Source organism: Leptonychotes weddellii, chromosome 10 (genome assembly GCF_054177405.1).
Source record: "Leptonychotes weddellii isolate Sample4059 chromosome 10, ASM5417740v2, whole genome shotgun sequence".
Taxonomy (NCBI): Eukaryota; Metazoa; Chordata; class Mammalia; order Carnivora; family Phocidae; genus Leptonychotes; species Leptonychotes weddellii.
In genome coordinates this window covers 43299369-43324548 of record NC_138378.1, presented here as the reverse complement: position 1 = coordinate 43324548, position 25180 = coordinate 43299369, and the positions used below count along the sequence as shown (strand labels likewise).

Sequence of the window (25180 nt, the reverse complement as noted above, 5' to 3'; positions counted from 1 at the left end):
TTCTTCCATTGATCAGCATGTACGTTTTTGCATTTCTTTGTGTCTTCCTCAATTTCTTTCATGAGTATTTTATAGTTTTCTGAGTACAGATAATTTGCCTCTTTTGTTAGATGTATTCCTACGTGTCTTATGATTTTGGGTGAAGTTGTAAATGGGATTGACTCCTTAATGTCTCTTTCTTCTGTCTTGTTGTTGGTGTATAGAAATGCCTTTGTATAGAAATTATCTTTGGATTGATTTTATATTCTGCCACTTGACTGAATTCCTGTATAAGTTCTAGCAGTTTTGGGGTGGAGTCTTTTGGGTTTTCCACATCAAGTATCATATCATCTGCAAACAGTGAGAGTTTGACTTCTTCTTTGCCAATTCGGATGCCTTTGATTTCTTTTTGTTGTCTGATTGCTGAGGCTAGGACTTCTAGTACTATGTTGAATAGCAGTGCTGATAGTGGACATCCCTGCTGTGTTCCTGACCTTAGGGGGAAAGCTCTCAGTTTTTCCCCATTGAGAACGATATTCGCTGTGGATTTTCCATAGATGGCTTTTATGATATTGAGGTATGTACCCTCGATGCCTATACTCTGAAGACTTTTGATCAAGAAAGGATACTGTACTTTGTCAAATGCTTTTTCTGCATCTATTGAGAGGATCATATGGTTCTTGTTCTTTCTTTTATTAATGTATTTTTTCACATTGATTGATTTGAGGATGTTGAACCAACCTTGCAGCCCAGGATAAATCCCACTTGGTCGTGGTGAATAATCCTTTTAATGTACTGTTGGATCCTATTCACTAGTATATTGGTGAGAATTTTTGCATCCACGTTCATCAAGGATATGGGTCTGTAATTCTCCTTTTTGATGGGGTCTTTGTTTGGTTTTGGGACCAAGGTAATGCTGGCCTCGTAAAATGAGTTTGGAAGTTTCTTCTTTAAATGTTTGGTAGAATTCCCCTGGGAAGCCATCTGGCCCTGGGCTCTTGTTTGTTGGGAGATTTTTGATTACTGCTTCAATTTCCTTACTGGTTATGGGTCTGTTCAGGTTTTCTATTTCTTCCTGATTCAGTTTTGGTAGTTTTATACATCTCTAGAAATGCGTCCATTTCTTCCAGATTGTCTAATTTGCTGGCATAGAGTTGCTCATAATATGTTCTTATAATTGTTTGTATTTCTTTGGTGTTGGTTGTGATCTCTTCTCTTTCATTCATGATTTTATTTATTTGGGTCCTTCCTCTTTTCTTTTTATAAGTCTGGCCAGGGGTTTATCAATCTTATTCTTTCAAAGAATCAGCTCCTAGTTTCGTTGATCTATTCTACTTTCTTTTGGTTTCTATTTCACTGATTTCTGCTCTGACCTTTATTATTTCTCTTCTCCTGCTGGGTTTAAGCTTTATTTGCTGTTCTCTCTCCAGCTCCTTTAGGTGTAGGGTTAGGTTGTGTATTTGAGACCTTTCTTGTTTCTTGAGAAAGCCTTGTATTGCTATATACTTTCCTCTTAGGACTGCCTTTGCTGCATCCTGAAGATTTTGAACAGTTGTGTTTTCATTTTCATTGGTTTCCATGAATTTTTTTTAATTCTTCTTTAATTTCCTGGTTGACCCATTCATTCTTTAGTAGGATGCTCTTTAGCCTCAATGTATTTGAGTTCTTCCCACCTTTCCTCTTGTGATTGAGTTCTAGTTTCAACGCATTGTGGTCTGAAAATATGCAGGGAATGATCCCAATCTTTTGGTACTGGTTGAGACCTGATTTCTGACCCAGAATGTGATCTATTCTGGAGAATGTTCCATAGGCACTAGAGAAGAATGTGTATTCTGTTGCTTTGGGATGGAATGTTCTGAATATATCTGTGAAGTCCGTTTGGTCCAGTGTGTCATTTAAAGCCTTTATTTCCTTGTTGGTCTTTTGCTTAGATGATCTGTCCATTTCAATGAGGGGGGGTGTTAAAGTCCCCTACTATTATTGTATTGTTGTTGATGTGTTTCTTTGTTTTGTTTTGTTTTGTTTTTAAAGATTTTATTTATTTTTTGACAGAGAAAGAGACAGCGAGAGAGGGAACACAAGCAGGGGGAGTGGGAGAGGGAGAAGCAGGCTTCCCGCTGAGCAAGGAGCCCGATGTGGGGCTCGATCCCAGGACCCTGGGACCATGACCTGAGCCGAAGGCAGATCCTTAACGACTGAGCCACCCAGGTGCCCCTCTTTGGTTTTGTTATTAATTGGCTTATATAATTGGCTGCTCCCATGTTAGGGGCATAGATATTTACAGTTGTTAGATCTTCTTGTTGGATAGACCCTTTAAGTAGGATATAGTGTCCTTCCTCATCTCTTATTACAGTCTTTGGTTTAAAATCTAATTTGTCTGATATAGGGATTGCTACCCCAGCTTTCTTTTGATGTTCATTAGCGTGGTAAATGGTTTTCCACCCCCTCACTTTCAATCTGGAGGTGTCTTTGGGTCTAAAGCGAGTCTCTTGCAGGCAGCGTATCAATGGGTCTTGCTTTTTATCCAGTCTGATACCCTGTGTCTTTTGATTTGGGCATTTAGAGTAACTATTGAAAGATATGAATTTAGGGCCTTTTTATTACCTGAAAAGTCACTGTTTCTGTACATTGTCTCTGTTCCTTTCTAGTCTATGTTACTTTTGGGCTCTCTCTTCACTTAAAGAATCCCTTTTAATATTTCTTGCAGGGCTGGTTTAGTGATCACAAATCCTTTCAGTTTCTGTTTGTTTGTCCTGGAAGCTTTTTCTCTACTTCTATTTTGAGTGACAGCCTAGTTGGATAAAGTATTCTTGGCTCCATTATTTTTCTCATTTAGCACCCTGAATATATCATGCCAGTCCTTTCTGGCCTGCCAGGTCTCTGTGGATAGGTCTGCTGCTAATCTAATGTTTCTACCCTTGTAGGTTACGGACCTCTCGTCCTGAGCTGCCCTCAGGATTTTCTCTTTGTCTTTGAGATTTGCAAGTTTCACTGGTATATGTCGGGGTGTTGACCTATTTTTATTGATTTTGAGGGGCATTCTCTGTGCCTCCTGGACTTGAATGCCCATTTCCTTCCCCATATTAGGGAAGTTCTCTGCTATAATTTGCTCCAATATACCTTCTGCCCCTCTCTCTCTTTCCTCTTCTTCTGGGATCCCAATTATTCTAATATTGTTTCATCTTATGGCATCACTTATCTCTCGAATTCTGCCCTTGTGATCCAGTAATTGTTTATCTCTTTTTCTCAGCTTCTTTATTCTCTCTCATTTGGTCTTCTCTATCACTGATTCTCTCTTCTGCCTCTTTTATCCTAGCAGTTAGAGCCTCCATTTTTTATTGCACCCCATTAATAGCCTTTCTGATTTCAGCTTGGTTAGATTGCATTTATTTCTCCAGAAAGGGATTCTCTAGTTAATCTTCCATGCTTTTTTCAAGCCCAGCTAGTATGTCTATAATCGTCATTCTGAACTCTAGTTCCGACATCTTAGTAATGTCCATATTGATTAGGTCCCTGGCAGTCGGTATGCCTACTGTTCTTTTTTTTGAGGTGATTTTTTTCCGTCTTGTCATTTTGTCCAGAGGAGAATAGATGAATGAGAGAACAACATGCTAACAGGGAACAACATGCTAACAGGGTAACAACGACCCCAGAAAAATATACACAAAACAAATCAGAAGAGACCTGAAACTGGTGGGGAAAGAGAGGGAAAGAAAAAAAAAAAAGAATATGATCAGGCAGGTGAATAGATCAGAGCCACACACTAGATTTTGGGCGTATTCTGGTCTGTTAGAAGAAACTGCCTCCCAAAATTTTAAAGAAAGAAAAACTTATATATATACAAAAATAAGGGTAAATACGATGAAGGGCTGGAATATGACTATAAAGGGGAAAATTATAAAAGATTTCATAAAAGGAATTGATAAGAAGTTGGTTGAAAAAAGAAAGAAGAAAAAAAAAAGAATGTGATCAGGCAGGAGACTAGAACAAAGCCATACACTAGGGTATATTTTGGTCTGTTAGAAGAAACTGTATCCCAAAATTTTAAAGAGAGAGAAACATATATATATATATACACACACAAAATAAGGTTAACTACAATGAAGGGATAGAATATGACTCTAAAAAAATTTTAAAAGATTTTTTAAAAAATTGGTAAGATAGGATGTTGGTTGAAAAAGGGAAAAAAAATGAAAAAAAAATAGGAAAAAAAAGAAAATTAAAAAAATTAACTTTGAAAGACTAAAGAATCAGGGGGGAAAAAGCCATGAATTCTATGTGCAGTATTCCCCTAGCACTGGAGTTCTGCCATTCTCATTGATCAGTAAACTTGGTCTTGGCTGGCTGTTCTTGCTGATCTTCTGGGGGAGGGGCCTGTTGCGGTGGTTCCCAAATGTCTTTGCCGGAGGTGGAATTGCCCCGCCCTTGCCGGTTGGGGCTAAGTAATCTGCTCCGGTTTGGTCTTGGGAGCTTTTGTTCCCTGCAAGCTTTCTGTACAGCTTTGGAGGAGGAGAGTGAAAATGGCAGCCTCCCAATCTCCGCTCCAGAGGAGCAGAGAACTCGGGGCCCGCTCCTCACTGCGCCCCCCAGAGAAAAGCAGTCAATCACTCCCATCTCCCCGGTCTCCGGCCCTACTCTGTGCTCACCTGGCCTATGACCGAGCATTTCTATCTCTGGCACCTGACCCCGTGTGGAGTCTCCAAACCCAGCAGATCCCTGCGGTGTGCTCCCCTGCTGCTCCTCCCCAGGGAGGAAGGAGAGTCTGCCCAGATCTGCCACTTGTTGGGTCCCTGCTGGAGGAGCAGTGGCCCGACTGTGCCGCGGATCATGGTTTATGGCAATCCCGAGCTGAGAGCCTGCTCCTCGGCTCCGTCTCTGCAGCAGGCTTCCCCGCCGATCCCTGGGAGCTCTGCTGCACTCAGGCACCCCCGGTCTTTCTGTGACCCCGAGGGTCCTGAGACCACACTGTCCCACGAGGGTTCCACCCCCCGCTTAGCCACTGGAGCGACGTCCCTCAGTGGAGCCAACTTCTAAAGGTTCCGATTTTGTGCTCCGTTGCTCTATCACTTGCCAGAAGTGGCCAGCGGAGGCCCCCTCCCCCGCCATCTATCCTCCTGAATATCGCCTTGGATTCACTTCTCCGCACGTCCTACCTTTCAGAAAGTGGTTGCTTTTCTGTTCAGAGAGTTGCTGCTATTTTCTTCAATCACCTGTTGAGTTTGTAGGTGTTCAGAATGGTTTGATCCCTATCCACCTGAATTCCTGGGACCAGACGAAATCCAGGTCTCCTACTCCTTCACCACCTTGCTCCCCACCCCCCGCCCAGGGATGTAATTCTTCGATAGCTTTACCCAGTACCTCCTTTGGTTATAGGTTTCATTCCTTTTTTTTCTAACAATTTGAGAAGATTGACACTATTTATGTTTTCTTACAAAATAGTCTGTATCATTGAATTTTAGAAATTTTATTAGCTTAGCAAAGCATGTGATACTCTCTATTAAAAGAAATTTAATGTGAGGTTACCTCACTTTTCTGATCCCTAATTTCGTATATTCTCTTTTCAGCCCAGAACTTACTGGGTTTTTTTCTTGCTTTTTCTTGAATAAACAGCTCTTGGATTTGTTAATCAATTTTGTATTTCTTATGTTTGAACTTTTTTTAAATGAAATATTTTTGTCGTGCTGATTATGCAAGTGTAATAGACTTTTTTTCTCTGTACACTTTTAAAACGATTTTGACTTGCTGACAAGATTTATTACTGACCATAGCACTGATTGAAATAAAATGTAGAGAAATTAAATTTCATTATGGGAACTTATACTCCTAGGTATTAAAAGAATGTGTACTTAATTATTAAATACAGGCATACCTTGGAGATGTTATGGGTTTAGGTGTAGACCACCAATAAAACAAATACTGCAATAAAGCTAATCAAAGTTTTTGGTTTCCCAGTGCATATAAAAGTTAAAGTTATATAAAAATGGGGGCGCCTGGGTGGCTCAGTCGTTGAACGTCTGCCTTTGGCTCAGGTCGTGATCCCGGGGTCCTGGGATCGAGTCCCGCATCGGGCTCCCTGCTCCTCAGGAAGCCTGCTTCTCCCTCTCCCACTCCCCCTGCTTGTGTTCCCTCTCTCGCTGTGTCTCTCTCTGTCAAATAAATAAATAAAATCTTTAAAAAAAAAAAAGTTATATAAAAATGATGTTTATACTGTTGTCTATTAAGTGTACAATAGCATTATGTCTAAAAAAATGTATGTAACTTAATTAAAAATATTGCTAAAAATTGCTACCCATCATCTGAACTTTCAGGAAGTCATAATCACTGATCACAGGTCACCGTAATAAATATAATAATAATGAAATGTTTGAAATATTGTGAAGCTTACCAAAATGTGACACAGAGACATTAAGGGAGCAGATACTATTGGAAAAATGGCACCAAGAAACTTGCTTGATGCCGGTTGCCACAAACTTTCAATTTGTAAAAAACTCAATATTTACAAAGCACAGTAAAGCAAAAAGCATGCTAAAATGGGGTGTGCCTGTATTCATATCAAGAAATAGCATCAGCAATCTAGAAACTCATGTCCTGTATAAGGAAAAGCTCCCAGTATGAGAGGGAAAGAAGTGTGCTCCCAGGGGGCACACTTTACAGGCAGATAGAGCACCGTTGCAGTCAGGGAGCAAGGAGGTTCTAGGGAGTACCCTGCTGAGAACACCACGCGGGCTGTATTTCCAGATTACAAAAACCTTGTCCTTTAGTTATAGAACTCTTACAGAACTTAATTATTTACAAGTCTAGAACTTTCTAATTAAAATAATGGTATAAATATTCTAATATAAGAGCTATGGAGTTTTCAAAACAAAATAGATTCTGCTTGTTCTGTGAATTTCTTAGTGTGCTATATATTGTTGGTTCCATCTACGGTTACTAACCACTGATTGCCAGTCCAGCAGTGTCCTCATTTCTCACCCTTGGCTTCAGGTTTCCTGGGGAGTCCCAAAACACTTGATAGCTACAAGCAACATTTTTGTTGTTGTTCACTTAAGAAAAACTTTATTTTTAAGTTTTATTTTATTGTCATAAGAACACTTAACATATCTACTCTCTTAATAAGATGTGAAGCGTACAATGCAATATTTTTTTTTTTTAACATTTTTTATTTATTTGACAGAGAGAGACACAGCGAGAGAGGGAACACAAGCAGGGGGAGTGGGAGAGGGAGAAGCAGGCTTCCCATGGAGCAGGGAGCCCGATGTGGGGCTCGATCCCAGGACCCTGGAATCATGACCTGAGCCGAAGGCAGACGGCTAACGACTGAGCCACCCAGGCGCCCCTACAATGCAATATTGTTAACTGTAGGGACGATGTTGTACTGTAGATCTCTTGAACTTACTCATCTTGTGTGATTGAGACTTGATGCATTTGATTAATAAATCCCAGTTCCCACTCCTTGCCACCGCTGACAACCACCATTCTATTCTGATTCTATAAGTTTGAGGATCTTAAACTTTGCTTTTAGAGCAGCTTCAGATTCACAGCAAAATCGAGCAGGAAGTACAGACACTTCCAGGCTCCCTCTGCCCCCACACATGCAACCTCCCGAGCAGCCAACATCTTGCACCACAATAGAACATTTATTATAGTCAGTGAGCCTACAGTGACACATCATCATCACCCAGATTCTGTAGTTTACATTCGGGTTCCACTTGGTGGTGTACATTCAGGGGTTTTAACAAATGTGTAATGAATAGTTCCACTACCCTAAAAATCCTCTGTGCTCTGCCTGTTCATCCTTCCATCCCTGCTAACCCCTGGCAGCCACTAATCTTTTTACTGTCTCCATAGTTTTGTCTTTTGCAAGGTGTCGTATAGTTGCGGTTATACAGTATGTAGCCTTTTCAGATTGGATTCTTTCACTCAGCAACAAGTTCCACAATATTAAGTTTTCTCCGAGTCCTTTCGTGGCTAAATAACTCATTTCATTTTAAGCTAAATAACATCCGATTGTCTGGATGTACCACAGTTTGTTTATCCATTTACCTACTAGAGGACATCTTCATTGATTCCAACTTTAGGCTACTATAAATATTTGTGAACAGGTTTTTGTGTGGACTTAGGTTTTCTACTCATTTGGGTAAACACCAAGGAGTGTGATTGCCAGATGGTATGGTAAGAGTATATTTAGTTTTGCAAGAATGCGCCAAACTGTCTCCCAATGAGGCTGCACCATTTTGCATTCCCACTAGCAATGAGTGAGAGTTCTTGTTGCTCCATGTCCTCATCAGCATTTGGCGTTGTCAGTATTTTGTGTTTTGTCCATTGTAATATGTGTCTGGTGGTATCTCATTGTTTTAATTTCAAATTCCCCAATGACATATGATGTTCAACATCTTTTCACATGCTTGCTTCTCGTCTATATATCTTTTTTGATGAGGTGTCTGTTCAAGTCTCTTGCCTTTTTTTTAATTGGCTGTTTTCTCATTGTTGAGTTTTAAGAGTCCTTTGTGTATTTTAGACAATAGTCCTTTATCAGATTTGTCTTTTGCAAATATTTTCTCCCAGTATGTGGCTTCTCTTCCCATTCTCTCTCTCTCTCTCTTTTTTAAGAATTTTATTCACTTGGGCGCCTGGGTGGCTCAGTTGGTTAAGCGACTGCCTTCGGCTCAGGTCATGATCCTGGAGTCCCGGGATCGAGTCCCGCATCGGGCTCCCTGCTCGGCAGGGGGTCTGCTTCTCCCTCTGCCCTCTTCCCTCTTGTGCTCTCTGTCTCTCATTCTCTCTCTCTCAAATAAATGAATAAAATCTTTAAAAAAAAAAATTTTATTCACTTGAGAGAGAGAGAGAGAGCACAAGCAGGTGGGGGAGGGGCAATATTTTGAAATATGAGGAAGATGAAAAGCCACTGTCTGTGGAGGAAGCCAAACCCTGAAATAGCACAGAAAAAACAATGCAGGTTTCACTAATGAACAGGAATACTTTTTAGGTGAAATGATATATCAAAGCAGAAGTCTGTTGCTGTCCTGGCCATCTTATTGGGCTTCTTTCACTCGGCATAGGTTTTTTTTTTTTTAATTTTATTTTTTAGTGTAATCTCTACCTCCAATGTGGGGCTCGAACTCATGAGCCCAAGATCAAGAGTTACATGCTCCTCTTACTGAGCCAGCCAGGCACCCCTCACTCAGCATAGTTATTTTGAGGTTCATCCACATGGTTGCATGTATCCATAGCTGGTTCCTTTTTCTTGCTGTGTACTATTCCATTCTAAGGACAAATCATGGTTTGCTTATCCATTCACCTGTTGATAGACATTTGTATTATCTCAGTGGCTATTTTGAATAAAACTTTCATGAGTGGTGGTTTTTTTTTTTTTTTTTGAGAGCTTGAGCACTAGAGGGGGGAGGGGCAGAGGGAGAGGGAGAGAAAGAACCCCAAGCAGACTCCATGCTGAGCACAGAGCCTGATGTGGGGCTCAATCCTATGATCCCCGAGGTCAGGACCTGAGCCAAAACCAAGAGTCAGATGCCCTACTGACCCTGCCACCCAGGTGCCCCCCATGAGTGTTTTTGATCAAGTCTTTGTGTGTACATATGCTTTCCTTGCTCTGAGGACATAAAATTACAAGCTGCGTGAATACCTTATAATGGCCAGATTTATGCAGGCTCTAGAGGATGAGTGACCAAATTGTGCAAGGGACATAGGAATGGCCAGTGTGGCCAGAGCAGAGGACCGAAGCATGAGCTTTGCATCTGGCATTTGATGGTTGTGCATTTGATTGCAGGCTATTTTCTTTTTTATGGGCTCTCCATTTTCTCTCATAATGAAGTCCTGAATTCTTCTTGGCCTCTTTGGACCTCTCACATTGTGCCCAGCCTTCCCTTTCAGGCCCATTACTATGCCCAGTCCCTGCTCTTTCCCTTAATGAGAGTAAGAAGACTGTGATGACAGCTTAGATATATTGTGGACCCGGAACTCATATGTGCACTCTATGTGCATTATTGTGTGTAATCCTTCCAGGAGCCCCACAAAGGAGGTACCACTTTTATGCCCTCGGTGCAGGGAAGAAACCACAGCTCAGAGAGGTTAAGTAATTTATCCAGGATTGCACAGCTAGTAAGTGGTAGGTTAGAAGTTAGAGTAGATCATCTGACTTCAGAGCCAGCACCTTTAACCACCATGTTATATACCCTTCATCACTGGAAGGACAGATTGTGCATGGAATTTAAGATGCCATTTTAAACTATTCTTCTACATCATCTAGTTAACTCCTATATTCCTAACTTAGTGTTTCCTCCCAGTGGCCCCTTCCCTGGCAGCCCGGACTGGGTCAGATTACCCTGAACCACGTGCCTCTCTCAGAGCTCTGTGTCTGCCCCACTGAGCTGGGAGCACAGCATGGATACAGAGGCCTTCCTTTGCTTCCTTTAGTGTCTGCTGCCCAAAGAGTGCTAGCATTGAGTAAACCAGGTGAATGAGTTATACTGTCAGATACGCATGATTGTCATCAGCTTTGCTGAGGTATTATTTACACATACAAATGTGTAACTACAATCAAGATAAAATTATTTTGATTACTCTAAAAGTTCCCTGTGTGCCCCTTGCAATCTCCCTCCATCCCCAGCTACCACTGTTCTGTTTGTCTGTCTCTATAGTTTTGTCTCTTCTAGAATTTTAGATAAACGGAATCATACAGTATGTAGTCTTTTGTGTCTGTCTTATTTAGCAGAATGCTTTTGAGATGCATCCATATTATTGCATGTGTCAGCAGTTCCAGGTATATATTTAAAACCACTTTAAATATTTATTTTGGAAACAGTCCAGAAATAAATACTTAGCCCCACTCAGGTTTAGACTTGGTTCATAAGTTAGAGCAGCGGTTTCCAAGGGTCCTCCCCAGGATCCTTTCAGAGTGTCCACAAGGTCGAAATGATTTTCATAATAACCCAAAGATATTATTTGCCTTTTTTACTCATTGTCTCAGAGTTTTCCAGATGCTGCCTGACGTGTGGTATTGCAACAGATTGGATGCAGAAAGATATGAGAATCCATCTGTCTTTTATTAAGCTGTCTGGCTTAAAGAAATTTGTAAAAATGTTAATGCCGCTCTCCTCACTAAAAGTTTTTGTGTTGGAAAATATAATCACTTTTTAAATAACAAATGTTAATTATATTAACATTTAATGGCTTTCTTGTTATTAGATGCATGAATAAATATTTTTAAATTGTATTTTAACTTCTCACATGATAAATAGTCATAAATATAAACCGTGTAAACAGAAGCTCTTTGGGGGCTTCAGTTTTCTAGTTATAGAGAAACCCTTAGTCCAAGGAGTTTAGAATCTCTGGACTAGGGACATTTTTGAAAAGGCATCAGGAATAGGATAAGGAAGTCTTGGAGCTGCGTGGGCTTAGAAGAGGATCTGGAGACCTGGCCTACGTTGCCTGGAGAAGGGGCCTCCATCCGGTGGTGCCAGATGGAATGTGGGCTGGAATGCAAGGACAGGCAGTGTCAGCTACAGTCTCACTGTCAGCCCCCTGCTCGCTCCCCAGACCTGGTTGGGCAGGTTCTGTTGATGTTTCAGCTTCCTACAAGGAGCCAGCGGGCAGCCCATGCCTGTGGCTGGCTTGCAGGACAGCGATCACGCGGCCTAGAGCCAGCCACTTTCCCCAGATGAAGCTGCTGCTACGATCTGACTTCAGGTTGGGCACTTGCTGGGGAGCTGACTGATGTCTGTGCTGTGTTCTGATTCCAGGGCAAGCACAGGAAATCATCAAGATGGTCCGTTGGCTTTCAGGAGAAACTATGTACCCTCCCCCTTCCCGCGCAATAGAATTCTAAGCTCAGATTGAAAGACTGTCTAAAATAATTATTTTAACAAAAGCAGGTGGGAGGCTAGTCTTATTACTGGCACAGTTATTGTGGGGAAAGTGACATGTAGATTTTGGTTAGTGATTTTGATAATGCTGTTAATAAACGGGAGCAAAATTGCACCTCCAGTCTTTGACCTGTTAATTGCTCTTCTCTTGCAGGCGAAAGGGCCTGTGGTTCCGACTGAGGAAGATACTTCTCTGTGTTCTGGGGTTGTATGTTGCCATTCCATTTCTCATCAAACTATGTCCTGGGATACAGGCCAAACTGATTTTCTTGAATTTTGGTAAGTACCACGTACCCATTTTGCCTTGAATTTTAGTAAGAATTCATTTGCATGATGATTTATATATTTTTATATCTACCACCCAGATCAAGAAATAGAACATTTCTATTACCCAGAAAGTTCCCAGTGCCCCTTCCCAGTTACAGGCTGCTGCAATGACTGCGTTGTTCTCCAGGGCTAACAGTTGTGTGCACAGGTAACCCCTGCTTGGCTGGGGGTCCTGCTTTAGTGGCAGTGGGTAAGGATGTTAATGGTGTTGTGTTGGAGGTGCTCTGCCCTTGTGCCATCTAGGAGGCTCACTGTACTTGGAAAAGATAACCACTAAAAGGTGACCACCTTAAACAAAAATAATTAGGACTTTTTTCTTTAAAAATAAAAAAAAAATCAGCCTGACATGCTTTGGTTTCTATGGAATTATATGCTCCCTCTATAGGTGTTGTAGTCTCCCTGAGTTAACTTAGACCTTGTGTGTTCCAAAGGTGTTTTTTTTTTCATGCTGTGTATTTACTTTTGTGCAAGTAGGAGGAGGAAGGTCCAGAAGTCTCAAGCTTAGGAAATAGAAGGCAGAGGGCTCCCAGGTACATAATTGCTGGGAATAATCCTCTTAAGGAGCATCATTTTACACCTACAAGATGAGGCTAGGAGGGAGGAGGCTGGGTCTGCGAGTGTTAGCGTTTGAAGGTAGAACGTGGTGCTTGGCGCACAGCAGGTACTCCATAAGCAATGGCCTTCAGCTTGAGTGTGCAGGTATGCGTAGCATCTGAACCAGTCGAGGTGGGCTCTGTGCATGCTCTTAGCTGTTGGTTTGCAAAGAGTAGGTTTGGACCTTGTGTATTTGGGAGGAGAGGTTTGAAAGTTGGGGCTGTTGCCGTGAGAAGAGGCAGCAGGGTTGCTGGTAGAGAAGGAAGGAGGAGGAAGAGCATGAAGATGAGGGGGAGGACAGACAGGAGGTGTTGAGATGGCTCACGTGTGACTGTGGCCTGGGACAAGCAGGGGGTGGCACTGGGGCCAGGCATGTCAGGGCTACAGAACCCTCTTCTGTAGTAACGCAGTGCTCCAGGCTCTGTAGGTGCCTGGGCATACGAGTTCGGGTTTATGAAGTCTACAGTGGACTTAATCACAGAAACTTAGAAGTCACTGGCTAAAAAGAGCATTTCTGCTCTCAAGAGAAACAGTAAGGAGGAGGAAGAGAGATAGTAAGGTCAGTGTTCACTACTTTGTAAATCTAAAGTAAGTTTTTTTAATTTGGTGTCTTAAAATAAGTATAAAATACTTACAGTATACCAAGAGGCATTTGATTTTTCTGACGGAAATGTAGCTGAACTTTGAGGAATTTATCCTCTCTATGTTTTTGCCAGTGTGAGAGGCACAAACTTAAAAGGAGCTAACAACATACTAAAATAAAGGGAGTTTTGATTTTCTGACTTTAACCCTTAAATGTCCACAGTCGGTCCAGCACAGAAGAGAGTTTGTGTTTACATATAAACACGAGGCTACTGGGTTGCAGATACCCTGATGGCAGACTTTAGGATGGACTCTGAATGGCTTTTCCTACTCTATAGGCCTCCGGGTGCCTTGAGCAGGTGCCTTTGCCACACGGTGGGATCCCAGGAAATATTTGAATTGACTTGCTTTTCTTCAGATCAATTATTTGGGCTACTTTAAACATAGCCCACAAATGTTGCTCGGTTGGTTTCCTAATGAAATGGTAGGGTGTTCCACTGGAGCAGAACTTGGGTTCTCCTAGTCCACCTCTACAAGGAGATGCCAGTTGCTTACCCTTTCCTTCCCCATGTCCACTGTGTGGCAGTGGGGTCGCCTCCTTCAGGGGTTATAAAGGAGATTGGTTAGCTGTCTGTGCTGCCTCCCCTGTGGGGGAATGGGGGTCCCCAGGGCTGGCCTGCAGTGGTTTGGCAGTTTCAGTCCATGGTGCTGGAGGGCCAGTGTGTTGGGGTAGCACCTCCATTTTTGTCTCCTCAAAATGCGAATCATGATCCTGTGAATTCCATTTGGACTCTAAAGGAAGTCTAAACAGTCTTTTGGGTCTCAGAACATAATCACAGAATATATTCTTAAGTTCACACCAAATCTATCTGAAATCACATTCATAAATCAGATAAATAAACTATAGAAAAAACATAGCCCCATGATTTAAGTCATTATTCTACTTTAAATATATTTTCATAAGCAAAAACTACATGAGCATTCCAAAAACAAAAGATTAACTGAAAAGCCCTGAATGGCAGTGAAGAAGAAAATGAAAATCATTCTGAGGAAATTGTTATTGTTGTTGCTTATCTGTCTGTTTCCTGTCGGTCTCTTTTGTCTGCGTCTCTACACATAAACATAAGTATGTGTGCTTTTCACTACTTAGGTTCAAAAGTCTGATTCCAGTGTCAGTGATGTTGGGTGATACCCAGTATTTTGTGGTCTTGAAGTCTAGATGACTAGATTGAAGTATAGTTGGCATACAGTAGGATGCTAATTTCAGGGGTACAACACAGAGGTTTGACAATTGTATGCATTACTCAGCGATCGTAACAGTAAGCGTAATCACCATCTGTCAGCATACTGACTTACTACAGTAGTGTTGACTGTATTCCCTATGTTGTATGTCTCATCTCCATGTGTGTATTTAACTGGAAACTTGTACCTTTTCACCTCCTTCCCCTATTTTGCCCATCTCCCCACCTCCTCCCCCTCTGGCAACCACCAATTTGTTCTCTGTATTTGTGGGTCTGTTTCAGTTTGCTTGTTCCTTTGTTTTGTTTTTTAGATGCCACATGTAAGTGAAATCCTACGGTATTTGTCTTTCTCTGTCTGACTTATTTCACTTAGCATAATGCCCTCTGGGTCTACCCATGTTGTCCCAAATGGCAAGATCTCATCCTTTTTTATGCTGAGTAATGAAGCCTAGATATCTTCTCTGCAGTTCTTTGCCCTCGGATCTAGAACCGTCTCTTGGTGGGAAGGAATGTTTTGGTTCAGAGGCCTGCACAGAACTGCTCCTCTCTGCACATTACCTTGGGCCTTTTTTGGGAAATAGGTTAGATATATGAATTATGTATTTGTTTTTAAAGCAGAAGGCCAGCCAGCCCGCTTCAACATTCTCCAGGATAATAATCCTTATGCTTCCTCTTTCTCCTTCCTCTTAGCAGTCCCTTTTAGCCCTTGATAGCTTTCTTTCCTTTTAAAATTTTTTTGAGTAGTTGACACATAATATTACATTAGTTTCAGGTGTACAACATAGTGATTAGGCTATGCTCACCATGAGTGTAGCCACCATCTGTTACCATAAATGTGATTACAGTATCATTGGCTATACTCCTCATGCCATGCCTTTCATCCCTGTGACTTACTCATTCCAGACCTAGACGTCTGTACCTCCCACTTCTTTTACCCTATTTTGCTCATCCCCCCATGCCTCTCCCCTCTGGCAATTATCAGTTTGTTCTCCGTGTTTACAAACAGATCAGGTCTGAGTCTGCTTTTTGTTTATTCATTTGTTTTGGTTTTGTTTTAGATTCCACATATGAGTGAAATCATACAGTATTTGTCTTTCTCTGCCTGACTTATTTCACTTAGCATTATACCCTCTAGGTCCATCCATGTTGTCACAAATGGCAAGATATTGTCCTTTTTTACGGCTGTGTAATAGTCTAGTGTGTGGGGGGGAGGTTATTACATTGTCCTTATCCATTCATCTATTCATGGACACTTGGGTTACTCCCATATCTTGGCTATTGTAAGTAATGCTGCAGTAAACATGGGGGTGCATGTATCCTTTCAAATTAGTGTTTCCATTTTCTTTGGGTAGTAGTGGAATTATTGTATCATATGGTATTTCTATTTTTAATTTTTTGAGGAACCTCCCTACTATATTCCTTTCTTATCCCCTTTCCTTTTATGGAAACCCCTACAGCCCCCATCACAGTGTTAGAATTTGATAGAACCCAGAGAGCCCTCTGCCCTCCCTTGTTGGCACCACACCTCTTCCAGTGCATCAGTGACTGGGATGAGAGGTAGCCCCGATATTTAAAATCCTCAGGCAGTCAAAAGTGTCCATTATGGCTAAGTAGCTGTAGTCTCTCACCCTATCGTGTATTTTGCAGGTGGACTAAAGACGGGATGATAGAATAGGTTGTTTTTCATTCAGTCGTGTCCTCACTGGTTATTCACTGAACACCGCTTGTGCAGGATCCTCTCTAAATCATGCCCATTGGTATGTGGTTGCCAGTAAATGACAGTGCAGCCAGAGGGTGAATAATGAAAAATGGGAAGGAAGGGAAGCCAGTGGTGGGGTTGAAGCAGCTGGATGTGTCTTGCGAGCCTGTGGACACAGCATGTGTGTATTGGGTTCCCGGGTTGTGCACTTGAGCTGTATGTGAGGCCGAACTTGTATAGCTAGCAGTGAGGGGCTGGGTCACTGTCCCAGACTCCTCACTCCTGCCCCTGCCATGGGCCCTGTGGGCCCTGTGCTGTGTCCCTCCTCCAACCCTGTGAATGAAGCAGGACCCCAAGGGTCATGGGGCCAAGGGATAACACAGGAGGTCAGAGGTCCCTGGTACCCAGCTGTTCCTGGCCAGCAGGAGTGAGGTGTGTTCTGGCCTGGGCATAGCCTGCCACCCTCCTCTTGCACCCCTTGACCCTGTCCCTTTGTGGCATTTTGCTTACTCAGACCAGTAGTTACCAGTGGTTCCTCTGGCCACACCTCTCTGGAGCTGTCTGACCCCCTGGACTGACCATGGACCTCCACTCTCCGGAGGATCCCCATGGGAAGAGAGGCACATGGGTGGCATCTGCTGGACTCAGCGCTTTCACTGCCTTCTTTTTCACGGTTATTTCTAAAACAGAAATAAAAGTGGACTGGAAGACAAGTTTTGTGGAATGAGGTCCTCCTGGAGGAGAATCTGGCTTCTCAGTTTCTAAATTTCTCAGGCCTGGAAGCTTTTGGGATTAGCTGCTAATCCTCATTAAACAGTTTTCACAGGTAGGGAGTTCCCTTGGAGCTGTGGGGTTGTGTGGAAGTAGCTTAACTACCTTCTTCCCCAATCCAGAACCCACTGAGGCCTGAGAGCTGAGCCAGTGGAAGCCAAGTGCCCTCAGCCCTTGATGACACCCACTTTCTGTTTGGCATGGGGGCTGGGGGTGGGTAATTCCAGTCTCAGGAGCAAAATTAAGGGAATCTGGGTGTGGGGTTGAACAGTGGGTACGGGGCTTGGGGTTTTCAGAGTTTTTTTTTTTTTTTGAAAGATTTTATCCATTTATTTGACAGAGAGAGATACAGCGAGAGAGGGAACACAAGCAGGGGGAGCGGGAGAGGGAGAAGCAGGCTTCCCGCCGAGCAGGGAGCCTGATGTGGGGCTCAATCGCAGGACCCCGGGATCATGACCTGAGCTGAAGGCAGACACTTAACGACTGAGCCACCCAGGTGCCCCGGTTTTCAGAGTTTTATTGAAGTCATTTCACTTCACAGTTGTGAGATGATGAACGGGCACATGAAGCTGCAGCTGTCAGCTCCCACAGCATGGAACAGTGTCCCAGAATGGAGATTGCAGGAGTAGGTACCTGCGTCTGAAACAGCACGGGAAACAGGCCCTTGCCAGCCTTCTGTCTGGTCAGGAGCCTTCTCTGAGTCCCGTTGCCAGAGTAAAATATGACCTCCGTAGCATGGCTGCTTTGGTCCCCGGGGGCAGGTGTAAGAAATACCACAAACTGGGTGGCTTAAAACAACAGAAATTTATTCTCTCTCACTTCTAGAGCCTGGAAGCCTGAAATCAAGGTGTCAGCAGGGCCACGCTCTCTGAGACTCTGGGCACAGTCCTTCCTGGCCTCCTCCGGGCCTCTGGTGGAGGCCAAGAGTCTGTGGTGTCCCTCGACCTGTAGCTGCACCACTCCAGCCTCTGCCTCTGTCGTCACGCAGCTGCCTCCTCCCGGTGTCTTTCCACTGTCTTCCGCTGTCCTTGTCTGTGTCTGTGTCCCAGTTCTCCCTTTTGATAGGGACACCAGGTCTACTGGATTGAAGTCCACCTTATGACCTTGGTTTAGCTTGATTGTCTCTGTAAAGACCCTATTTCCAAATAAGGTCACATTCTGATGGGCTGGGGGTTGGGACTTCAGTGTATTCTGAAAAGGACCTGAGGGCCAGTTCGTATCAGAGCCATTGACCTTTCTTCCTTCCTGTCTGATGAGTCAAGAGTGCAGGCTGTGGAGTGGCTGCTGGGTGCTGCCAGGTCTGTGCTGTGGGAGCTGGTGACCTAACAAGAGCTCTGAGGTGGAAGAGCTGGTGTGCACATCGCAGGAGGCGCCGCAGGAAGGCGCACGCGGCACGGGGCCGGCATGGCAGGAGCACCAGGACATGTGATGCCACCTCCTTTGATGGCCCTTTTTCTTTTGAGAGAAAGTCATAATTAAAGTTTAAAAAATTTAGCCTTCTCCTTGGTGAAGAGGTATATTAAGAAGCTGAAGGTACAAGTGGCAGCCCTCATGGGAGGATTTATCTCCTTGCATGGTCTGAAATGCTCAGGGAATTTCTGGGGAAGTGTGCCTCCCCATGTCCTCATGAGTGGGTATTTCATTTCTTCAGCAAATGTGTGGTGAGCTGCAGTGGGCATTGGAGGAGTGAGAGCTAAATGTGCAGGTATGTGGTGGGAGAGTACTCAGAGGTCAGCAAGTGCAAAGGTTGTGGCTCAGGAACAGGATGGTAGTGGGAGATGAGCACGTTTGGCTTGGTGCCATGTGGGTATGTGCAGTTATGTAATGAGACTACTCTCTTCACCAAAGAAAACTGTACAGAGGTGTGTGACTCTTTTATACAAGGTGGGATTGGCTAGAGGCCAGGACCATCCTGCTGTTTGTCCTTACCCCCTTTGGGAGTTGCCATTTGATAAAGTGAGTAAATCTCACCTCACGGTTTTGTTTTTTTTGTTTTTTGTTTTTAAGTTTTTCAGTCTCTGGGGCGCCTGGGTGGTTCAGTCATTTAAGCATCTGACTCTTGATTTCAGCTCAGGTCATGATCTCAGGGACATGAGATTGAGACCTGTGCTGGGCTCCACGCTGGGCTTGGAGCCTGCTTAAGATTCTCTCTCTCCCTCTCCTACTCCCCTACACCCTGCTCGCATGCTCTCTCTCAAAAAAAAATTTTTTTTCAATTTTTGACTATAGCCTTAAAAATTGTGTTCACCACAAGCAGTAAAAGCACAACAGTATATAAAGGAAAAATTAAATATCCCCACCTGCCCATGCATGCATGCGTGCATGTGTGTCGCACACACACACTTTGGTAACAGCCTGACCTGTGTCTTCCTTTATTTCTTTCCGAGTCCCATGTGGGTTGTGATGTTGAATACATTTGCTTGCTTTTACAGTAACATTGTGGGACTGTGCAGCGTATCTGGTCATCTCACTCCTTCTCTGCTCTCCTACCTATAGTTCATGGACGTTCCCCCATGTCATTGGGTCTTAGTTGGTCTCCAGCTAATGGCCCCTGGATTTTCCATAGTGTGGGCGCATTATAGAATTCTGCTCTGTTGACAGGTGACCTGTTAAATGTAGGGCACCTGTTGTACAGTTCCATTTGGCGTCACTCAACTCCAGATGGGCTCTGTGGATTCCCTGCACCCGAACCTCATCTTCTGCTGTCATGTCTGCATGAAGTGACAGCACTAGAAACTTCAGGACCCCACTTAACTGACTCACACCTACATTCAGTTGGTCACCAAGTCTGGTGGCCTTGGCTCCAGAACACACCACCCATTTGTCACCTTTCCCCTTGTTCCTCCCACCACCACCCAGGTTCCAGCCTTCACTTGTGGCTTAGCCAGGCTTGGCTGGCCTCCCCATCTCCAGCCTCTCTCATGGCCGGCATGTCCCTCAGGCCCCTCAGGCCCCTTTCCTTCCCTCACTTGTGACTTCTCACCTTGAACAACTGTCAGGGGGTCCATCTGTACTCGGACTCATCCTTGCTAGAGGATGTGCAGGCGTGCCCACAGCGTTCCAGCGCTTGCTCACCCAGCCCTGCACCTGAGGCCAAGGGCCCTGTGTACCTGGCAGTCTTGGGTTGGAAAAGACTTGGCACTTCCTGAGAGCTTCACCTCTGCTCTGTGCGTGTACACATTATGTCCATCTGCCCCCACTAATCCTGGTTTCCATATCTTTATCCCCCACAGTGAGGGTTCCCTATTTCATTGACTTGAAAAAACCGCAGGATCAAGGTTTGAATCACACATGTAATTACTACCTCCAGCCAGAGGAAGACGTGACCATTGGAGTCTGGTGAGTGACCAGCGGCGTGGCCAGTGTTGTCCAAGATGATCGCCTGTCTGTTTTTATCCTCCCCCTTTCCGTTTCCAAAGCAGATATCTTGGCTAAATTTGATCCTAATGGAGCATGATGAGATGGCATCAGATCTGTTCTGAGGTTTTCAAACACCGAAGGCTTTGTGAACCAGGCTGTTTGTGGAAGAGAGCCTTATTTCCAGAGGGAAAAAAAGAGTATGAGCACAGAATCACGAGCACAGATTTGAGATACACTCTTTCTTCTCAGAGAAGGGAACTTGAAAACAGCTGGATTTCTTCCACGTGCAGTGCTTACAGCCACTGATAATGGTGGTGTTTGCTCTCTTCTTGTATTGACTTTTTTGAGCCAAAATTTAAATGGGACTTAAGCTCTGTGACTTCTTTCTGTCTTCTTGGAATATGTTTTCCTGCTTTTCCCTATGGACAAGTGGGTGTTTCTGAACAACTAAATTAAAATTGACCAACTTTTCTGTGGCACTTTCTTTCTTCTCTCTGAAGCAGCTTGGCATCACTGCCCCTTTATGTAGCTGGGTTTCTCTTTCAGCAGCCATGACATCCTCTCTGCCCTTGCAGAAAACTGCTGTGTACGTGAGATGCTTCTAAACAAAATGCTGTGGGTGGCTTCTCAGTGTGGGCTGTGAGGAAGTTCAGCCATATCTAATGGTCTTGGGTAGAGAACATAAAATGGGAAGGGAGATTATTGTTCTAGGAGTTAATGCTGGGACTAGGCTTTTGTTATTTCTGGTTTAATTTAATCTTATATTTACTGACCAGTGTGTGTGCATGGGACACTTTGCTCTTGTGTCCTCAGTCAGAAGGTTGATGTGTTTTGCTCAGAGCTATCTGTTAGGAATTGGTCAGCCCTCCTGCTGGTTAGTGTGGTCTATGCTTTGAGACATGGACAGGGGTTTGTTAGTAGGGACCTCTTCCTTGGGTAGTGGTTAGGGCAGTCTATTGCAGGAGGGATGTTTGTGCTGCTGATACTTAGGCTGAAAGCTCCCACAGCAGTCACCCAAGAAGGTTGTCCTGAGTGACAGCAATGGCGAGACTCAGATTAGTGACACCCAGGCTGTGTGCTGCTGGGCCCCGGCTGGCCTGCCCAGGTCTGTGCCCTGTACTGTCATGAGGATGCTGTGGGCCCTCGGGCAGCAGTAGGCCTTGTTCTTAGCTGCTGGTTTGTGGGCACAAGCTCTCCCTCTGGCAGGGGGCAGGAGAGCCCTGGGAATAGGGTCCCTCTCCTCTGGCTGGGAGCTTCCCGGGCCTTTGTGAAGAGCACCAGGTTTGGGGTAAACTGGCTCCTGGAAGTACAGCAGCGTCCAGGACTTTTAAAATGTGCCTTTTGGTCCCATGGGTTTATAATTGCCATAGAGTGATCATTATGGTCAGAATCAGAACCACCCAAAATGCTGTCCTCTGGAACGGGTCAAAGAAACGTTAGAAGTGAAATGCTAAGGGGCACCTGGGTGGCTCAGTTGGTAAGCGTCTGACTCTTGATTTCGGCTCAGGTCATGATCTCAGGGTTGTGAGATTGAGCCCCACGTCATGCCCCGCACTGGGCCTGGAATCTGCTTAAGATTCTCTCTCTGCCCCTCCCTCCTCTGCCCTCTAAAAAGAAAATGAAGAAGTAAAATGCTGAAACTTAAGTAGAAAATTTAAAAATGGCCATTTAATATTTGTAAGCATTCTTGCTAATAAATGTGAATGTGTTTTACAGAAAAACCTATTCATTTGGACCCTCCGCAGCAATTAACAGTATTTGATGTGGCTTGACTTCAGATTAACTGGAGCATCTCCCTGAGGGAGAGTTCTGGCCAGAGAGACTGAGTGCACCTGCCCGGTCAAGTGTGGGATGAGCCGGGCTGACACCAGTCCATCCATGTAGCATGTTGGCTTGCAGCATCTCCTCCTACAGAGATGCGTCTGCTCCCAGATGCCTTGTGAGCAGGCTCTGGAATCTGGTGTACATTAGAAATGGTGCTTTAAGGATGTCCAGCTTCTAGTCCAGCTCATAAAGATCAGTGTCGCTGAATTACCACCTATGACAGCATGAACTATCTTAGGTCCATTGTGAGTTAAATTGTGTACAGCTTAGACTAGATAGTCCAAGATGGTGGAGGACTTAGTTTCATCTGGTCCCAGGAATTCAGCTAGATAGCTCTCAAATCATTCTGAACACCAGCGAACTCAACTGGAGATGTAAGAAAAGAATAGCTTCAACTCTACAAATAGAAAAGCCACCACTTTCTGCAAGAGTAGGAGGTGCGGAGAAGTGGATCCCAGGCGATATATGGGAAGATAAACCGCGGGGGGCGGGAGCCTCTATAAGCCGACTACTGGAAAGTGATAGAGCCGCGGAGCACAAAACCGGAAATTTTAGAAGTCTGCTCTGCTGAGTGATGTCCCTGCCTGAAAGATGCTCAGGTGGCGAAATCCTAGGTAGAACGGTGTGGTATCAGGACCCTTGGGGTCACAGGAAGACCGGGGGTGCCTGAGTGCAGCAGAGCTCCCAGGTATCAGAGTGGGGAAGCCAGCTGCAATCAATGAGCCCAGGAGTGGGCTCTCAGCTCGGGGTTGCCATATACCGTGAACTGTGGCATGGTTGGGTGACTGCTCTCCAAGCAGGTTCCCAGCAAGCGGCAGAGCCGTAGGGAGACCGCCTTTCTCCCGGGAGAGGAGAAGCACTGGTATGCACTGCAGGAATCTGCTGGGTTTGGAGACTCCAAACAGGGTCGCATGCCTGAGATAGAAACACTCGGTGACAGGCTAGGTGAGCGCAGAATGTGAACTGAGACCCCGGAGACAGGAGTGATTGACTGCTTTTCCCTGAGGGTGCACTGAGGAGTGGGGCCCTGCCTCCTGGAGACTGGGAGGCTACCATTTTCATTTTCATTCTCATTCTCTAAAGCTGCGCAGAAAGCCTTCAGGGAACAAAAGCCACAGCGAGCAAGCAATCTGGAGCAGATTACTTAGCCTGGCCCTCTGGCAAGGGCAGTGCAATTCTGCCAAGGGGCAAAGACACCTGAGAATCAGCACAACAGGCCCCTCCCCCCAGAAAACCAGCAAGAACATCCAGCTAAGACCCAAGTTTACCGATCACACAGAACTGCAAAACTCCAGTGCTAGTGGAAAATAGTATATAGAATTCATGGTTTTTGTCCCATGATTCTTTAGTCTTTGAATTTTATTTTTTTCTCTTTCCTTTTCAACCAGTTTTTTATTTTATCAACTCTTCTTTTTAAATCTTTTTTAATTTTCATTTTTACAGTTACATTCTATCCTTTCGTTATATTTACTTTTATTTTTGAATATATATGTTTTTCTTTCTTTACAATTTTGGGATGCAGTTTTTGTTAAAGGCTTTTAAAATTTTCATCTTTATAGTTATGTTCTATCCTTTCATTCTATTTAATTTTATTTTTGTATGTATATAAGTTTTTCTTCCTTTACAATTTTGGGATCTAGTTTTCTAATAAACAGACCAAAATACAGAATCCACTATATTGCTCTTTTCTGATCATGTCTGATTATAGTCTCTCTCTTTCTATTTTATTTTTTTTTTCAGTTTTGGGTCTTTTCTGATTTGTAGTGTATATTTCTCTGGGGTCGTTGTTGCCACTTTAGTATTTTGTTCTCTCGTCCATCTATTCTTCTCTTGACAGAATGACAAGATGAAAAACTCACCTCAAAAAAAAGAACAAGAAGCAGTACTGACTGCCAGGGACCTAATCAGTATTAAGTAAGGTGTCGGAACTAGAGTTCAGAATGACGATTATAAAGATACTAGCTGGGGTTGAGAAAAGCAAAGAAGATTACAGAATCCCTTTCTGGAGAAATAAAAGAAATGAAATCTAACCAAGTTGAAATCAAAAAGGATATGAATGAGATGCAATAAAAAATGGAAGCTCTAATCGCTAGGATAAATGAGGTAGAAGAGAGAAATAGTGATATAGAAGACCAAATGAGAAAAAGAGAGATAAACAACTACTGGATCACGAGGGCATAATTCGAGAGATAAGTGATACCATAAGATGAAACAGTATTAGAATAATTGAGATCCCAGAAGAAGAGGAAAGAGAGAGAGGGGCAGAAGGTATATTGGAGCAAATTATAGCAGAGAACTTCCCTAATGTGGGGAAGGAAATGGGCATTCAAGTCCAGGAGGCACAGAGAACACCCCTCAAAATCAGTAAAAATAGGTCAACACCCCGACATATAATAGTGTAACTTGCAAATCTCAAAGACAAAGAGAGGGCGCCTGGGTGGCTCAGCTGTTGAGTGTCTGCCTTCGGCTCAGGTCATGATCCCGGGGTCCAGGGATCGAGCCCCGCATCGGGCTCCCTGCTCAGTGGGAAGCCTGCTTCTCCCTCTCCCACTCCCCCTGCTTGTGTTCCCTCTCTCACTGTCTCTCTCTCTCTCTGTCAAATAAATAAAATCTTTAAAAAAAAAAAAAAAAAATCCTGAGGGCAGCTCAGGACAAGAGGTCCATAACCTACAAGGGTAGAAACATTAGATTAGCAGCAGACCTATCCACAGAGACCTGGCAGGCCAGAAAGGACTGACATGATATATTCAGGGTGCTAAATGAGAAAAATAATGGAGCCAAGAATACTTTATCCAACTAGGCTGTCATTCAAAATAGAAATAGAGAAAAAGCTTCCAGGACAAACAAACAGAAACTGAAAGGATTTGTGATCACTAAACCAGCCCTGTAAGAAATATTAAAAGGGATTCTTGGGCACCTGGGTGGCT

General features: G+C 43.8%; 1 protein-coding gene across 1 annotated transcript in view; it reads left to right on the top strand.

Moving 5' to 3' along the window:
* Nucleotides 1-25180, top strand: part of ABHD12 (abhydrolase domain containing 12, lysophospholipase) — a 73344-nt gene that overhangs the window by 27634 nt on the left and 20530 nt on the right. The window contains exons 2-3 of the mRNA XM_081833294.1: nt 12010-12134; nt 20303-20408. Coding sequence (XP_081689420.1) covers nt 12010-12134; nt 20303-20408 — 231 coding nt within the window. The remainder of the gene's footprint in view (nt 1-12009; nt 12135-20302; nt 20409-25180) is intronic.